General features: G+C 51.5%; 1 protein-coding gene across 7 annotated transcripts in view; it reads left to right on the plus strand.

Annotated features, from left to right (window-relative positions):
• Positions 1 to 15968, plus strand: part of SEZ6L2 (seizure related 6 homolog like 2) — a 29177-nt gene that overhangs the window by 9154 nt on the left and 4055 nt on the right. For all 7 annotated transcript variants that reach the window (XM_005591585.4, XM_005591586.4, XM_045382963.2 and 4 more), the window contains 7 exons: positions 1829 to 2014; positions 2734 to 2902; positions 5129 to 5292; positions 10898 to 11098; positions 12543 to 12681; positions 13432 to 13628; positions 13951 to 14145. In XM_005591585.4, coding sequence (XP_005591642.2) covers positions 1829 to 2014; positions 2734 to 2902; positions 5129 to 5292; positions 10898 to 11098; positions 12543 to 12681; positions 13432 to 13628; positions 13951 to 14145 — 1251 coding nt within the window. The remainder of the gene's footprint in view (positions 1 to 1828; positions 2015 to 2733; positions 2903 to 5128; positions 5293 to 10897; positions 11099 to 12542; positions 12682 to 13431; positions 13629 to 13950; positions 14146 to 15968) is intronic.

Here is a 15968-nt window from a genome sequence, read left to right on the forward strand (position 1 = left end):
CCCAAAGTGCTAGGATTACAGGTGTGAGCCCCTGTGCCTTTGGAGATTATTTTGTCTTTAAAGACCTTAATACTCATTGGCCTGTAAATGAATCCCCCAGGGAAAGTGAAGTCAGGATATCTGAAGAGGTCAGGAGTTGGAGACCACCCTGGCCAACATGGAAAAATCCCATCTCTATTAAAAATACAAAAATTAGCTGGGCATGGTGGTGCACACCTGTAATCCCAGCTACTCGGGAGGCTGAGGCAGGAGAATCGCTTGAACCCAGAAGGCGGAGGTTGCAGTGAGCCGAGATTGCATTCCATTGCACTCCAGCCTGGGCAACAGAGTGAGACTCCTCCTCAAAAACAAAAACAAAAAGACAAAATAGTCAAATGTCCTCAAGAAGTTTCATGTTTGCTTGAGGCCAGGAATTCAAGACCAGCCTGGGCAACATACTGAAATGTCATCTCTACAAAAAATTTAAAAATTAGTGGGGCACGGTGGCACAAACCTGTAGTCCCAACTACTTGGGAGGCTGGGTCAGGAGGATGGTTTGAGGCCAGGAGTTCAAGGTTCCAGTGAGCTATGACCGTGCCATTGCACTCCAGCCTGGGCAACAGAGTGACACCCTATCTCAAAAAAAAAAAAAAGTTTCAATTGGTTCTTCTGGATGGAAGCTGAGGGTATACCACAGGGTACCTTGGTGGAAGAAAGGCTGTATGTGTGGAGGGGAGAAAAATGCAGAGAGAAACATTTAATAACTTGGAGACTCAGTGTTCACATCTGCAAAACAGGTCACATAATCTTTTTTTTTTTGAGATGGAGTTTTGGTCTTGTCGCCCAGGCTGGAGTGCAATGGGACGATCTCGGCTCACTGCAACCTCTGCCTCCTGGGTTCAAGTGTTCTCCTGCCTCAGCCTCCCAAATAGCTGGGAATACAGGCACCCACCACCATGCCCGGCTAATTTTTATATTTTTTTAGAGACGGGGTTTTACCATGTTGGCCAAGCTGGTCTCGAACTCCTGACTTTGTGATCCATCTGCCTCAGCCTCCAAAAGTGCTGGGATTACAGGTGTGAGCCACCACACCTAGCCAGGTCACATAATCTTTGTCTGCTTACCTCAAAATCTCTGTGTGGACTCACTCTGGGAGCTGAACAAGCTCTGCAAATACTTTTTTTTTTTTTTTGAGACGGAGTCTCGCTTTGTCGCCCGGGCTGGAGTGCAGTGGCCAGATCTCAGCTCACTGCAAGCTCCGCCTCCCGGGTTCACACCATTCTCCTGCCTCAGCCTCCTGAGTAGCTGGGACTACAGGCGCCCGCCACCTCGCCCGGCTAGTTTTTTGTATTTTTTAGTAGAGATGGGGTTTCACCGTGTTAGCCAGGATGGTCTTGATCTCCTGACCTCGTGATCCGCCTGTCTCAGCCTCCCAAAGTGCTGGGATTACAGGCTGGAGCCACTGCGCCCGGCCAAGCTCTGCAAATACTATCTGTTATTAGAGCTGGATGAAATTCAGAGTAGTTCATTGATTTGCCTGAAGTCACACAACAAATGAGTAGCAGGGTCCAGAATAACTTGTTTGAACCTCAGATATCTCATCTATTAAATGGGGGCCAACGGGGGTGAATTACAATGAGTGGGGGAGATAAGGGATGTTGGAATTTCCTCTTCGTGAGGCAAGGTGCCTGTGTGAGGAGCTCTTATTTCTCGGTATGTACGCCAGTATGGAGCCAGTGTGTGCCCCTGGCAGGCTGGCCTGAAAGGAGAGGGGGGAAGTGCTGGTGGATCAGTCCGAAAGGGAGGCATGGGAAAGTGAGCCCTGCTACCCCCTGTCTGTCTGGTGCAGCCTACCTCCTGAGCTGTGGCTTCCCTCCCCGGCCGGCCCATGGGGACGTGAGTGTGACGGACCTGCACCCTGGGGGCACTGCCACCTTTCACTGTGATTCGGGCTACCAGCTGCAGGGAGAGGAGACCCTCATCTGCCTCAATGGCACCCGGCCATCCTGGAATGGCGAAACCCCCAGCTGCATGGGTGAGTTGCCTGCCACAGTGGATGGGGCCGTCTGTCCTGGGAACCACATTGGGAGGGTCCTATCTCAGGGGTGTCCACCTTTGGGAAAAACCCATTCTGAAGGGGTGTTTATCTACCCTGAGGAGTCCCCATCCTGGGGTCTGCAGCCAGAGCTCTTTATGCAGAGGGTCTCTCTCCTTCAGGTGTCTCCATCCTTGGGTGGTCTCCATCTCGGGGTGTCCCACTAGAGATTTTATTTTGGGAGTCACCATTCTGGAGGTCCCTTCTGGGGTAGCATCCTCATCCTAGAGGAAACCATTCTTAGGGTTCATGTCTAGAGGGCTTCTGTCCTCGAGAGCCTCATACTGGGATTCCCATCCCGTGATGTCTTCATTCTGAAAGTCCTGTCTTAAAGATTTCCCAGCTGAGGCTTTCAATTTTAGGGATCCTCGTAACTCCTCATCCTAGAGTATCCATAGCTGGAGAGTCTTCATTTTAGTGGTGTCTCCATCCTAGGAGGTGTCAATCTTGGGGTTCTCCTGTAACAGGGCTGGTTTCTCTCCTGGCTCATGCTTGGAGAAGGTCCTGTCCTCTGGGGTGACTCCATGGGACAGAGGCCAGCCCTGGGCTGGATCCCAGCCAAAGGTGTGAATGCAACAGCTCTGAAAACAGGCCGAGGCCCCGAGGAGAAGGACAAGTCACCTCAGGCTGACCTTAACCTGCCCCTCCTCTGCCCACAGCATCCTGTGGTGGCACCATCCACAATGCCACACTGGGCCGCATCGTGTCCCCAGAGCCTGGGGGAGCTGTAGGGCCCAACCTCACCTGCCGTTGGGTCATTGAAGCAGCTGAGGGGCGCCGGCTGCACCTGCACTTCGAGAGGGTCTCGCTGGATGAGGACAATGACCGGTGAGGGTCTGGGTCTCGGGTCAGAAGTCCCCACCTTGGGCGGGCATGGTGGTTCATGCCTGTAATCTAGCACTTTGTGAGGCCAAGGCGGGCAGATCACAAGGTCAGGAGATCGAGATCATCCTGGCTAACACACTGAAACCCCATCTCTACTAAAAATACAAAAAAAAAAAAAAAAAAAAATTAGCCAGGTATGGTGGTGGGCAGCTGTAGTCCCAGCTACTCGGGAGGCTGAGCAGGAGAATGGCATGAACCCAGGAGGCGGAGCTTGCAGTGAGCCAAGATCGGGCCACTACACTCTAATCTGGGCAACAGAGCGAGACTCCATCAAAAAAAAAAAAAAAAAGGTCCCCACCTCAGGGAAATAGGGAGGCTAAGTGGGGACTTGGACACAGCTGGGGTGGATCCTGGTTGAGATAGGCATCACAGTTTAGACCTAAGCCTTTTTTTTTTTTTTTCCCCCCGAGACGGAGTTTCACTCTTGTTGCTTAGGCTGGAGTGCAATGCCGCGATCTCGGCTCACAGCAACCTCTGCCTCCCGGGTTCAAGCGATTCTCCTGCCTCAGCCTCCTGATTAGCTGGGATTACAGGCATGCGCCACCACGCCCAGCTAATTTTGTATTTTTAGTAGAGACAGGGTTTCTCCATGTTGGTCAGGCTGGTCTCGAACTCCCGATCTCAGGTGATCTGCTCGCCTTGGCCTCCCAAAGTGCTGAGATTACAGGCATGAGCCGTTGCGCCCGGCCAGTCCTAAGCCTTTCTTAGGAAGTGTAGTTGTGCAACCTGAGACAAATCACTTAACTTCTTTGTGCCTCAGCTTCCTCATCTATAGAATGGAGATAACAGTACCTCCCTCTTCAGGTTTCTGTGAGGATAAGTGCTGAAGTTATATAAAGTCCTTAGAATGGCGCCTAAGACAATAAGCACTATAAAAGTGTCTGCTATCCTCTTTTTTTTTTTTTTTTTTTTGAGATGGAGTCTCACCCTGTCGCCCAGGCTGGAGTGCAGTGGCGCGATCTTGGCTCACTGCAACCTCTGCCTCCCGGGCTCAAGTGATTCTCTGGCCTCAGCCTCCTGAGTAGCTGGGACTACAAGTGCATGCCACCATGTCCAGTTAATTTTTTGTACTTTTTTTTTTTTTTTTAGTAGAGATGGGGTTTCACCGTGTTAGCCAGGATGATCTCGATCTCCTGACCTCGTGATCTGCCCACCTCGGCTTCCCAAAGTGCTGGGATTACAGGCATGAGCCACCACATGTGGCCTATCTTCTTCTTCTTCTTCTTTTCTTTGAGATAGTCTTACTCTGTCACCCAGGCTGGAGTGCAGTGGCATGAATTCGGCTGTCTGCAACCTCCACCTCCCAGATGCAAGCGATTCTCCTGCCTCAGCCTCCTGAGTAGCTGGGATTACAAGCATGCACCACCACACCTGGCTAATTTTTGTATTTTTTTTTTTTTTTTTTTTTTTTTGAGACGGAGTCTCGCTCTGTCGCCCAGGCTGGAGTGCAGTGGCCGGATCTCAGCTCACTGCAAGCTCCGCCTCCCGGGTTCGGCCATTCTCCTGTCTCAGCCTCCTGAGTAGCTGGGACTACAGGCGTCCGCCACCTTGCCCGGCTAGTTTTTTTTTGTATTTTTTAGTAGAGACGGGGTTTCACCGTGTTAGCCAGGATGGTCTCGATCTCCTGACCTAGTGATCCGCCCGTCTCGGCCTCCCAAAGTGCTGGGATTACAGGCTTGAGCCACCGCGCCCGGCCTAATTTTTGTATTTTTAGTAAACATGGGGTTTTACCATTTTGGCCAGCCTGGTCTTGAACTCCTGACTTCAGGTGATCCACCCGTCTTGGCCTCCCAAAGTGCTGGGATTACAGGTGTGAGCTGAGCCACCGTGCCTGGTCAAGCATCTGCTATCTTCATCATCATTAACATCCTTTACCTAGCAACTAGGTATCTCAGCCCTGCCACTACTTGCTCTGTGACCTTGGACAGGTCACTTGATCTTTCTATGCCCCAATATCCTCCTCTATAAAATAAGGGATAATAATAGTGTGTGACTCAAGAGTTCTTGTGAAAATTAAATGAGAAAGAATGTGTAAGTGCTTAGAAGAGTGTGTGGCATATAGTTAATGTGTGATGATAACAGCTATAAAAATAAGTTAGGAGAGCGGGCAAGGGGTGAGGCAGCTTGTGAGGGAGGTTGAGCTCCTGGTCCCGATTCTGTCCATCCCAGGCTGATGGTGCGCTCAGGGGGCAGCCCCCTATCCCCCGTGATCTATGATTCAGACATGGACGATGTCCCTGAGCGGGGTCTCATCAGTGACGCCCAGTCCCTCTATGTGGAGCTGCTGTCAGAGACACCTGCCAATCCCCTGCTGTTAAGCCTCCGATTTGAAGGTAAGTGACCCACTCCCCCACTGGACCCCAGCCTCCACACCATCCCCTCTTCCTGACACCAGGCATAGTTGGAAGCACAAACTCCATGCCTGTTCATCTCCATACTGGGATTCCTGAAACGTGACTTGCCTCCCTGCCCCAAAACTGCAAGGATCTCTTCTAGGGACCCCTTCTCCTTTCCCGAGGCAGCCTTCTCTGTTTAAGCTTCATGCATGCCTGGATCCAGGTACACAGCCCAGAGACCAGTTATCTCAGTATCTCAGTTCTTTCCTCTGTGTTGGCTTCATTCTCAGGCAGGCTTTCCCTGTGTGATGGACATAGCTGCTGATTTACCACCAACTTAGTTTTTATTTTATTTATTTATTTATTTTCTTTTTTTTTTTTTTTGAGATGGAGTCTTGCTCTGTCGCCCAGACTGGAGTGCAGTGGCGCGATCTCGGCTCACTGCAAGCTCCTCCTCCTGGGTTCATGCCATTCTCCTGCCTCAGTCTCCCGAGTAGCTGGGGCTACAGGCGCCTGCCACTACGCCCGGCTAAATTTTTTTTTTTTTTTTTTTTTTTTTTGTATTTTTAGTAGAGACGGGGTTTCACTTTGTTAGCCAGGATGGTCTCGATTCCTGACCTCGTGATCCGCCCGCCTCGGCCTCCCAAAGTGCTGGGATTACAGGTGTGAGCCACCGCACCTGGCCTTTATTTATTTATTTATTTTGAGATGGAGTTTTGCTCTTGTTGCCCAGGCTGGAGTGCAACGGTGTGATCTCAGCTCACTGCAACCTCCGCCTCCTGGGTTCAAGCGATTCTTCTGCCTCAACCTCCTGAGTAGCTGGGATTACAGGCATGCACCACCACGCCCAGCTAATTCTGTATTTTTAGTAGAAACAGGGTTTCTCCATGTTGGTGAGGCTGGTCTCGAACTCCCGACTTCAGGTGATCCGCCCGCCTCGGCCTCCCAAAGTGCTGGGATTACAAGTGTGAGCCACCATGCCTGGCAGTTTTTTTTTTTTAACTTTTATTCATTTTTATTTATTTATTTTGAGACAGAGTCCCTCTCTGTCGCCCAGGCTGGAGTGCAGTGGCGGGATCTTAGCTCACTGCAGCCCCCTCCTCCAGGTTCAAGCGATTCTCATGCCTCAGCCTCCCGAGTAGCCGGGACTACACGCATGCACCACTACGCCCAGCTAATTTTTGTGTTTTTAGTAGAGACAGGGTTTCACCTTGTTGCCCAGGCTGGTCTTGAACTCCTGGGCTCGAGTGATTTGCCCCCGTGGGACTCCCAAAGTGCTAGCATTACAGGCGTGAGCCACCTCGCCCAGCCCATACCACCAACTTAGTAACCTCACCAGAGAGAACACTCATGTATTTCCTGAGAGCTCAGCAAAAGTGCCAGGAGAGGCACTCATTGACCTGGCTGAGGTCCTGGTTGGCCTTAGCCTGAGCCAATCACTGAGCTAGGAGAAGGCAGTATTGGGATAGGCTAATCTGCCTCATGTGGCCTCCCCTGGTGGGCTTCAACTCAACCTCGTGGACTGGGAGTGGGGTAGGCATGCGTCCCAAAATTAAAATTGGGGTGCTGTTACCAGAAGAAGGGGAATGAATGTGAAGGGGTAGAAACAAGGAAGTGATCGTGAAGGAAGAAGCATTTGAACTTGGCCTTATAGGACAGAAGGTATTTTATTATTATTATTATTATTATTATTATTATTATTATTATTATTGAAACAGGTCTTTCTTTATCACCCAAGCTGTAGTGCAGTGGCCCAATCATGGTTCACTGCAACCTCAACCTGCCGGGCTCAAGTGATCCTCCTGCCTCAGCCTCCCTAGTAGCTGGGACCACAAGCGTGCACCACCATGCCTGGGTAAATTTTTAATTTTTTGTAGAGACAGCATCTCACTATACTGCCCAGGCTGATCTCTAACTGCTGAGCTGAAGTGATCCTCCCACCCTGGCCTCTCAAAGTGCTAGGATTACGGGCGTGAGCCACCCTGCCCAACCAACAGAGGATATTTTAAAAGAGGAAGATCAAGGCCAGTTGTGGTGACTCATGTCTCTAATCCCAGTACTTTGGGAGGCCAAGGTGGGATGATTGCTTGAGGCCGGAGGTTTGAGAACCAGTCTGAGCGACATAGTGAGACCCTGTATATATATATATATCCAGGTGTGGTGGCACACACTTCTAGTCCCAGCTACATGGAAGGTTGAGGTGGGAGGATCACTTGAACCCAAGAGGTTGCAGTGAGCTATGATTGCAGCACTGCGCTCCGGCCTGGGCAACAGAGCAAGACCCTGTCAAAAAAAAAAAAAAAAAAAGAGAAAAGAAAACAACAGAAAAGGAAAGGAAAGAAAGGAACTTTGGGAAAGAGCAAGTAGAGAAATGCCTGGTATGTTTGGGAAACAGAATTTCATTGTGGCTGAAAACAGAGGAGTTGTATAAACAGTAGCAAGAAAGAGACCAAAAACGTGAAGTGAAGTGCTCAGAGATGGGAGGGTCTAGTGTTTGATGAGAATCATGGAAGAAATGGAATTGACACTGGGCTGTAATGGATGCTTAGGATTTGGACATGATACCTTGCAGGTTAAGTAATAGTGAAATAGAACAGTGGATCTGCAAAAATCAATTGCGGGATAGATTCTGGGAGTGTTAAAGTACGAACTGTCCAGGTCTTTTAATGAAAATGGCAAGTTTTGAGACCTGCCTCCATAGTTGTAGGCCACGCTGTTCTACGAGTTTAAGATTCTTCACTGTGGCCAGGCACAATGGCTTACGCCTGTAATCCCAGCACTTTGGGAGGCTAAGATGGGAGGATCACTTGAGCCTGGGAGTTTGAGACCAGCCTGGGCAACATAGCAAGACCTTTGTCTCTACAAAACAAAACGAAACAAACAATTAGCCAGGTGTGGTGGTGCACGCTTATGGTCCCAGCTGCTCAGGAAGCTGAGGCAGGAGGATCACTTGAGTCTGGGAGGTCAAAGCTGCTGTGAGTTGTGATCCCACCATTGCACTCCAGCCTAGGCAACAAAGCAAGACCCCGTCTCATTGTTTTTCTTTTTTTCTTTTTTTTTTTTTGAGATGGAGTTTCGCTCTTGTCACCCAGGTTGGAATGCAATGGCGCAATCTCGGCTCACTGCAACTTCTGCCTTCCAGGTTCAAGTGATTCTCCTGCCTCAGCCTCCTGGGTAGCTGGGATTACAGGTGTTAGCCACCATGCCCAGCTAATTTTTGTATTTTTAGTAGAGATGGGGTTTCACCACGTTGGTCAGGCTGGTCTCGAACTCCTGACCTCAGATGATTCACCTGCCTCGGCCTCCCAAAGTGTGGAGATTATACTTGTGAGCCACTGTGTCTGACCTCATTTTTAAAAATAAATAAAATAGCCCGGAGGCAGTGGCTCATGCCTGTAATCCCCGCACTTTGGGAGGCTGAGGCAGGTGGATCATTTGAGCCCAGGAGTTTGAAAACCAGCCTGGGCAACATGGCAAAGCCCCATTTCTACTAAAAACACAAAAATTAGCCAGACGTGGTGACACGTGCCTGTAATCCCAGCTACCCGGGAGGCTGAGACACGAGACTCGCTTGAACCTGGGAAGCCGAGGTTGCAGTGAAGTGAGATCATGCCACTGCACTCCAGCCTGGGCAACAGAGCGAGACTCGGTCTCAAAAAATAAAAAATAAAATATTTAAAAAAAAAAAAAAAAGCAAAAAGGCCCGGTGTGGTGGCTCATGCCTGCAATCCCAGCGCTTTGGGAGGCTGAGGCGGGTGGATCATCTGAGGTCAGGAGTTCGAGACCAGCCTGGCCAACATGGTGAAACCCCATCTCTACTAAAAAAATACAAAAATTAGCTGGGGGTGGTTGTGGGTGCCTGTAATCCCAGCTACTCGGGAGGCTGATGCAGGAGAATGACTTGAACCTGGGAGGCAGAAGTTGCAGTGAGCCGATGTCGTACCATTGCACTCCAGCCTAGGCAACAAGAGCAAAACTCCATCTCAAAAAAAAAAAAAAAAAGAAAAGAAAAGGATTCCTCATTGGTATCATATGCACCTAAATCTTAACTCACAGGGAGTGTTGCAGCTAAGATCTGATCAGGTGCACAGAAACTCAAATGCTCTACAAATGTTCACTTTTGTTGACTTAGTCTAAAGTAAAAACTGAGTAGTTTTTGCATTAGCTGAAATGTTGGGTTCTAGCAACAGCATGGATGATCAGAATCCAATTGTTATTTCTGAGGAGAGAATACACCTACACCAGCCAGTTCTCCAAAGGCACCCCTACCCTTACCCGCCCGTCTTTGCTGTTTCCAGAGCCAAGTATCTGTGGCTGGGAATCAAGCCATCTGGGTTTGAGACCTGCTTTTGCCATTGTCTTCTGGGTGACCTTGAGCAAGTGGCTTTTTCGTCTATGAACTTCCTCTCTGTAGAATGGTGGCTGGGATTTGGCTAGCCCAGGGGCTTCCCTCAAGAGGCCAGGGAGGCAATATAAATATGTGAATGAGGAGTGTTAGAAATGTTTTGACAATCTGGAGAGTGAATGCTAAACCCAGTGGCATTCAGTTTTTAAAAACTCACCGACCCCAGGGCAGTGGCTCACACCTGTAATCCCAGCACTTTGGGAGACCGAGGCCAGTGGATCACCTGAGGTCAGGAGTTCAAGACCAGCCTGAGTAACATGGTGAAACCCCATCTCTACCAAAAAAAAAAAATGGAAAATGAGCTGCTGGGTGGGGTGTGCATGCTGTAGTCCCCAGCTACCGGAGAGGCTGAGGTGGGAGGATCGCTTGAGCCTAGGAGATCTAGGCTGCAATGAGCTGTGATCACACCACTGCACTCCAGCCTGGGCAACAGAGTGAGACCCTGTTTCTAAAAAAATAAAAAATAAAAAAAAACCCAGGCTGGGCGCAGTGACTCATGTCTGTAATCCCAGTATTTTGGGAGGCTGAGGCAGGCAGATCACTTAAGGCCAGGAGTTCAAGACCAGCCTAGCCAACATGGTGAAACCCCCATCTCTCCTAAGAATACAAAAATTGGCCAGGCACGTGGCTCATGCCTGTAATCCCAGCACTTTGGGAGGCTGAGGCGGGCAGATCACCTGAGGTCAGGAGTTTGAGACCAGCCTGACCAACCTGGAGAAACCCCGTCTCTACTAAAAATACAAAAAAATTAGGCAGGCCTAGTAGCACATGCCTGTAATCCCAGCTACTCAGGAGGCTGAGGCAGGAGAATTGCTTGAACCCAGGAGGCGGAGGTTGCGGTGAGCCAAGATCGTGCCATTGCACACCAGCCTGGGCAACAAGTGTGAAACTCCGTCTCAGGAAAAAAAAAAAAAAAAAAAAAAATTAGCTGTGCATGGTGGTGCACACCTGTAATCCCAGCTACTTGGGAGGCTGAGGCATGAGAATTGCTGGAACCTGGGAGTCAGAGGCTGCAGGGAGCCGAGGTCATACCACTGCACTCCAGTCTGGGCGACAGCGCAAGACTCTGTCTCAAAAAAAAAAAAAAAAAAAGCCCAGGGAGTGGCCAAACAACACCCCAATTCAGCTCACATCCCCAATTTGAGATCCCTTGAGGCCTGCCCTAATGCTTAATTGTTATGACTGACTCCTTCCCAGCCTTTGAGGAGGATCGCTGCTTCGCCCCCTTCCTGGCACATGGAAACGTCACTACCACGGACCCTGAGTATCGCCCAGGGGCACTGGCAACCTTCTCGTGCCTCCCAGGATATGCCCTGGAGCCCCCTGGACCCCCCAATGCCATCGAATGTGTGGATCCCACAGAACCCCACTGGAACGACACAGAGCCGGCCTGCAAAGGTGAGCCTTCCTCTTCGCAGGCAGGTCTTTCAGTCCATGATGCCCCCTGAACTGGAAATCCCAGCAAGGCCATTCAGAAAGGAAGGCTGCATATCCAGACCTAATCAACCCAAGCCTTGGGTAAATCCCTGTCCCTTCAGAGACTGTTTTCTTAGCTGAATGACTGGTGGGCTTGTTACTGAATGCAGGGGTCACAAACCCAAATGTCTTCAAGAGCAATAACTGCTGTTGGGTTAAGTCACAGATTGGGCAGGCTGGAGTGGAGAGTGGGTGGGGTTTGTTAAGAGCAGGACTGGATATTGAACACAAAAGGACCTAGACGTGGCAAGAAACAGGTGGATCATGGCTGGGTGCGGGGTCTCACGCCTGTAATCCCAACACTATGGGAGGCAGAGGCAGGTAGATCACCTGAGGTCGGGAGTTCGAGACCAGCCTGATCAACATGGAGAAACCCTGTCTCTACTTAAAATACAAAATTAGCTGGGTGTGGCGGTGCATGCCTGTAATCCCAGCTACTCGGGAGGCTGAGGCAGGAGAATCGCTTGAACTCAGGAGGCGGAAGTTGCGGTGAGCCGAGATCACGGCACTGCACTCCAACCTGGGCAACAAGAGTGAAATTCTTTCTCAAAAAAAAAAAAAAAAAGAAAGAAAAAAGAAAAGAAAAAGAAACAGGTGGATAAAGCCAGGCGCGGTGGCTCACGCCTGTAATCCCAACACTCTGGGAGGCTCAGGCAGGTGGATCACCTGAGGTGAGAAGTTGGAGACCAGCCTGGTCAACATAGTGAAACTCCGTCTCTACTAAAAATACAAAAATTAACCAGGCATGGTGGTGCGTGCTTGTAATCCCAGCTACTTGGGAGGCTGAGGCACGAGAATCGCTTGAACCTGGGAGGTGGAGATTGCAGTGAGCCGGGATTGTGCCACTGCACTCCAGCCTGGGCGACACAGTGAGACTCCGTCTAAAAAAATAAAAATAAGGGCCAGGCGTAGTGGCTCATGCCTGTAATCCCAGCACTTTGGGAGGCCGAGGCAGGCGGATCACGAGGTCAGGAGATTGAGTCCATCCTGGCTAATAGGGTGAAACACCGTCTCTACTAAAAATACAAAAAAATTAGCCGGGTGTGGCGGTGGGCGCCTGTAGTTCCAGCTGCTCGGGAGGCTGAGGCAGGAGAATGGAGTGAACCCGGGAGATGGAGCTTGCAGTGAGCTGAGATTGCGCCACTGCACTCCAGCCTGGGCGACAGAGCAAGACTCTGTCTCAAAAAAAAAGTGAAAAAATAAATAAATAAAAATAAAAATAAAAGAATAAAAGAAGCAGGTGGATCATAGGTAATAGGAAACAAGCGAGGTGATGTGGTGCATGCATCACGAGTGGTGAGGACCGTGGTGAAATGGAGACGGCATGCCCACCTGGGTCCCGAACCTGACACCCCTTTTTCCCTAGCCATGTGTGGAGGGGAGCTGTCGGAGCCAGCTGGTGTGGTCCTCTCTCCCGACTGGCCCCAGAGCTATAGCCCGGGCCAGGACTGCGTGTGGGGCCTACACGTCCAGGAAGAGAAGCGCATCTTGCTCCAAGTTGAGATGTATGTTTGGGTTCTGCAGAGGGTGCGACGGGTGTAGGCTCAGCAAAGTGTGGTATGCCAATGCACTAGCCTGCATTCTGAGCCTGCCTGGCTCTTGCGTATCTATCCAGAATTCGGTGGATAGGCTGGTGCACTAAGGGTTCAGGATAGAGGTGAGAGAGCTGGGCTCAAATCACGTATTAGCCAGGCAACCTCGGACAAATAAAATAGGGCAATGCAGCCTTCCTTGGGGGCTATTGTGAACAAGGGGCTCTGGCCTGGTGCCTCTCACTCTTTGGAGGTTTCTGAGGCTGCCCATGGAGCTACTTCCAGGAACACAGACCCAAACTGTTGCAGTATCACCAACAAGTTGGGGAGGGCTGAGGAGAATCCAGTGAGCTGAATTGGTATTAGAGGGTCTTGAGACGGCACAGAAGCTGAAGTGGGCGTGGCTTCAGAGCAGGTACTCAGGCAGAGCCTAGAGTTGTGTAGGGTGGAAGCGAATTTGGTCTATGATTGGCCAGAGCTGGAGTTGGGCTAGGCTTTGGATCCCATGGTGATGAAGGAGGGACTGGACAGTGGGCGGAATTAGTAATAAGCAAGGTTAGGGATTGGGTAGTAGGACATGGGAGGAGCCATAGAATAGAGGAAATTATGGGCGGGGCTGGAGAGTAGGAGGGGCTACCAATGAGCAGAGTTGAGGATGGGGCAGAGCTGGATGGGAGGGGCCAGTCGCAGCCCCACCCCATTGTCTGGTCCCACTCCCTGCAGATTGAATGTGCGGGAAGGGGACATGCTGACACTGTTCGACGGGGACGGTCCCAGCGCCCGAGTCTTGGCCCAGCTGCGGGGACCTCAACCGCGCCGCCGTCTCCTCTCCTCTGGGCCCGACCTCACACTGCAGTTTCAGGCACCGCCCGGGCCCCCAAATCCAGGCCTGGGCCAGGGCTTCGTATTGCACTTCAAAGGTACTGAGGGATAGAGTCCCGGGATGGGCACGGGTCGGGCAAGCCAGAGATCCCGGGAGGTGGCCGGTCGTGGTGGCTCACGCCTGTTATCCCAGGGCCTTGAGAGACCGAGCTGGGAGGATCGCTTGAAGCCAAGAGGTTGAGGCTGCAGTGAGCTATGCTTGTACCACTGTACTCCGCCTGGGCGACAGAGGAAACCCTGTCTCTAAGAAAGAGAGAGAGAGACAGATCCCGGGAGGGGGCACAGAGCAAAGCCTCCGAGGCTGGAAGGGAGCCCGGAGTTAAAACAGCAGCCTCCAAACTCGCCCTCCCTCCCCTGCAGAGGTCCCAAGGAACGACACGTGCCCCGAGCTGCCACCTCCGGAGTGGGGCTGGAGGACGGCATCCCATGGGGACCTGATCCGGGGCACGGTGCTCACCTACCAGTGCGAGCCTGGCTACGAGCTGCTAGGCTCCGACATTCTCACTTGCCAGTGGGACCTCTCTTGGAGCGCCGCGCCGCCAGCCTGCCAAAAGAGTGAGCCGGCCCCGCCCGCGTCCTGTCGGCCCCGCCCCTTCGCTGTGGGCCCCGCCCCCACCCTGTCCTGTACCGGCCCCCTTGCTTTCTGTATTCCGTCCCTTCGCTCGGGGTCCTTCCTGATCTTCTTCAGGCCCTGCCCCCATGCCCTTTAGCTCTCACTCCTCCGCCCGGTTCCCGGAAACTGTCCCCTCTGCGTCTCCCTCTCATCTTCTCCGGGCTGCATCCCTCTTCTTTCTTGCACCGACCTGAGCTCGGTCCCTGTTTCCTCGTCTCATGGCCCCGCCCCGTCCCCTCCTGATCCCTCCTCTGCGGCGTCTGAGTTTCGCCCCTAACAGGGCTCCGACCAGGTTCCCACTGGGCTCCCCGTGTCCACACTTGGCTCCATCCTTCCTGTCCTACGCCCCGTCCCAATCCCACAGTCCTCTCAGTTGAAATTGTAGGGAGCCACTTTGCTAGGACCAAGGTTGTCAGAGCACTTGGTTTATTTGAATGCCATCACCGAAGCCCCGTGCTGGGTTGAGGTTAGGAGAAGGGAGTTCAAGCCCCTCCATACTCTTGTGGAGCTCACAATCTGGGAGTGATACGCAGGATGGTGATCACTGGGTGACTTTGGGCGAGGCACTTAGCATCTCTGAACCTTGGTTTCCCCATTGGTGGAGTAGGACTCAGGTTGTGAAGCGCAGATGGAAACTTCACAGGGTGCGTGCTGCCCTGGGTGTGAGGAGGGACTGTGGGGAGAGCAGTGGGCTAATTTTCTCAGGGCTGGGGCAGGAGGTTTCACAGAGGAGGTGACATTTAAAGGAGCTGGGAGTGTGTATATTTTAGAAGAGCAGAAAGGGCCAGGTGTGGTGGATCACCTGAGGTCAAGAGTTCAAGACCAGCCTGGCCAACATGGTGAAACCTCGTCTCTACTAAAAATAAAAAACTAGCTGGGCGCTGTGGCACACGCCTGTAATCCCAGCTACTCAGGAGGCTGAGGAAGGAGAATCACTTGAACCCAGGAGGTTGAGGTTGCAGTAAGCTGAGATCATGCCACTGCATTCCAGCCTGCGCCACGGGAGTGATACTCCATCTCAAAAAGAAAAAAAAGAAAAAAGTAAAAGAAAATTGAAGAGCAGAAAGGAATGGCAGCTGGTCACTTTCTTCAAATTTTGGGAAGCCAGCCCCAAGGATGTGGGGCTGTAGTTCCATGTGGCATCTGAAAGCAATGGTGGGACCAAGGGGAGAAACCTCAGGTAGCCAGATTTGGGCTGGACACAGCTCCCCGCCCCTGGAAGGATTCACAGGATATTAGGCCTGGATGAGGCTAAGAGTTCGGCTGGCCCTGCTGCCTTGGGCTCAGGAGGGAACCTGCCCAAGGCAGAAGATTGAGCCTGAAGGTGTGCCAGGACCCACATCTCTGAGTCCCTGTCCAGTGCTCCATGGCTGTGACCCTGGGCAGATTCCCGCTCTGCCACTCCCTGGCTGAGTGACCATGGGCCAAGTCCTTTGACTGCCCTGAGAGCCCTGGGCTCCAAGGGAGATGACAGTGACATTGGCCTCTCAAGATAATTGGGATTAAATATTATGTTTGTGCTAAGTGGTGGCTCACATCTGAAATTGCAGTGCTTTGGAAGGCCAAAGTGGGAGGATCACTTGAGCCCAGGAGATTGAGAACAGCCTGGGCAACATAGTGAGACCCTGTCTCTACAAATAATAAAAAATATAGCCAGGCATAGTGGTATATGCCTATAGTCCCAGCTACTCAGGAGGCTAAGGTGTGAGAATTGCTTAAGCCCAGGAGTTTGAGGCTGCAGTCAGCCGTGATCTCACCACTGCAC

The sequence above is a fragment of the Macaca fascicularis genome, chromosome 20, assembly GCF_037993035.2.
Source record: "Macaca fascicularis isolate 582-1 chromosome 20, T2T-MFA8v1.1".
Classification (NCBI taxonomy): Eukaryota; Metazoa; Chordata; class Mammalia; order Primates; family Cercopithecidae; genus Macaca; species Macaca fascicularis.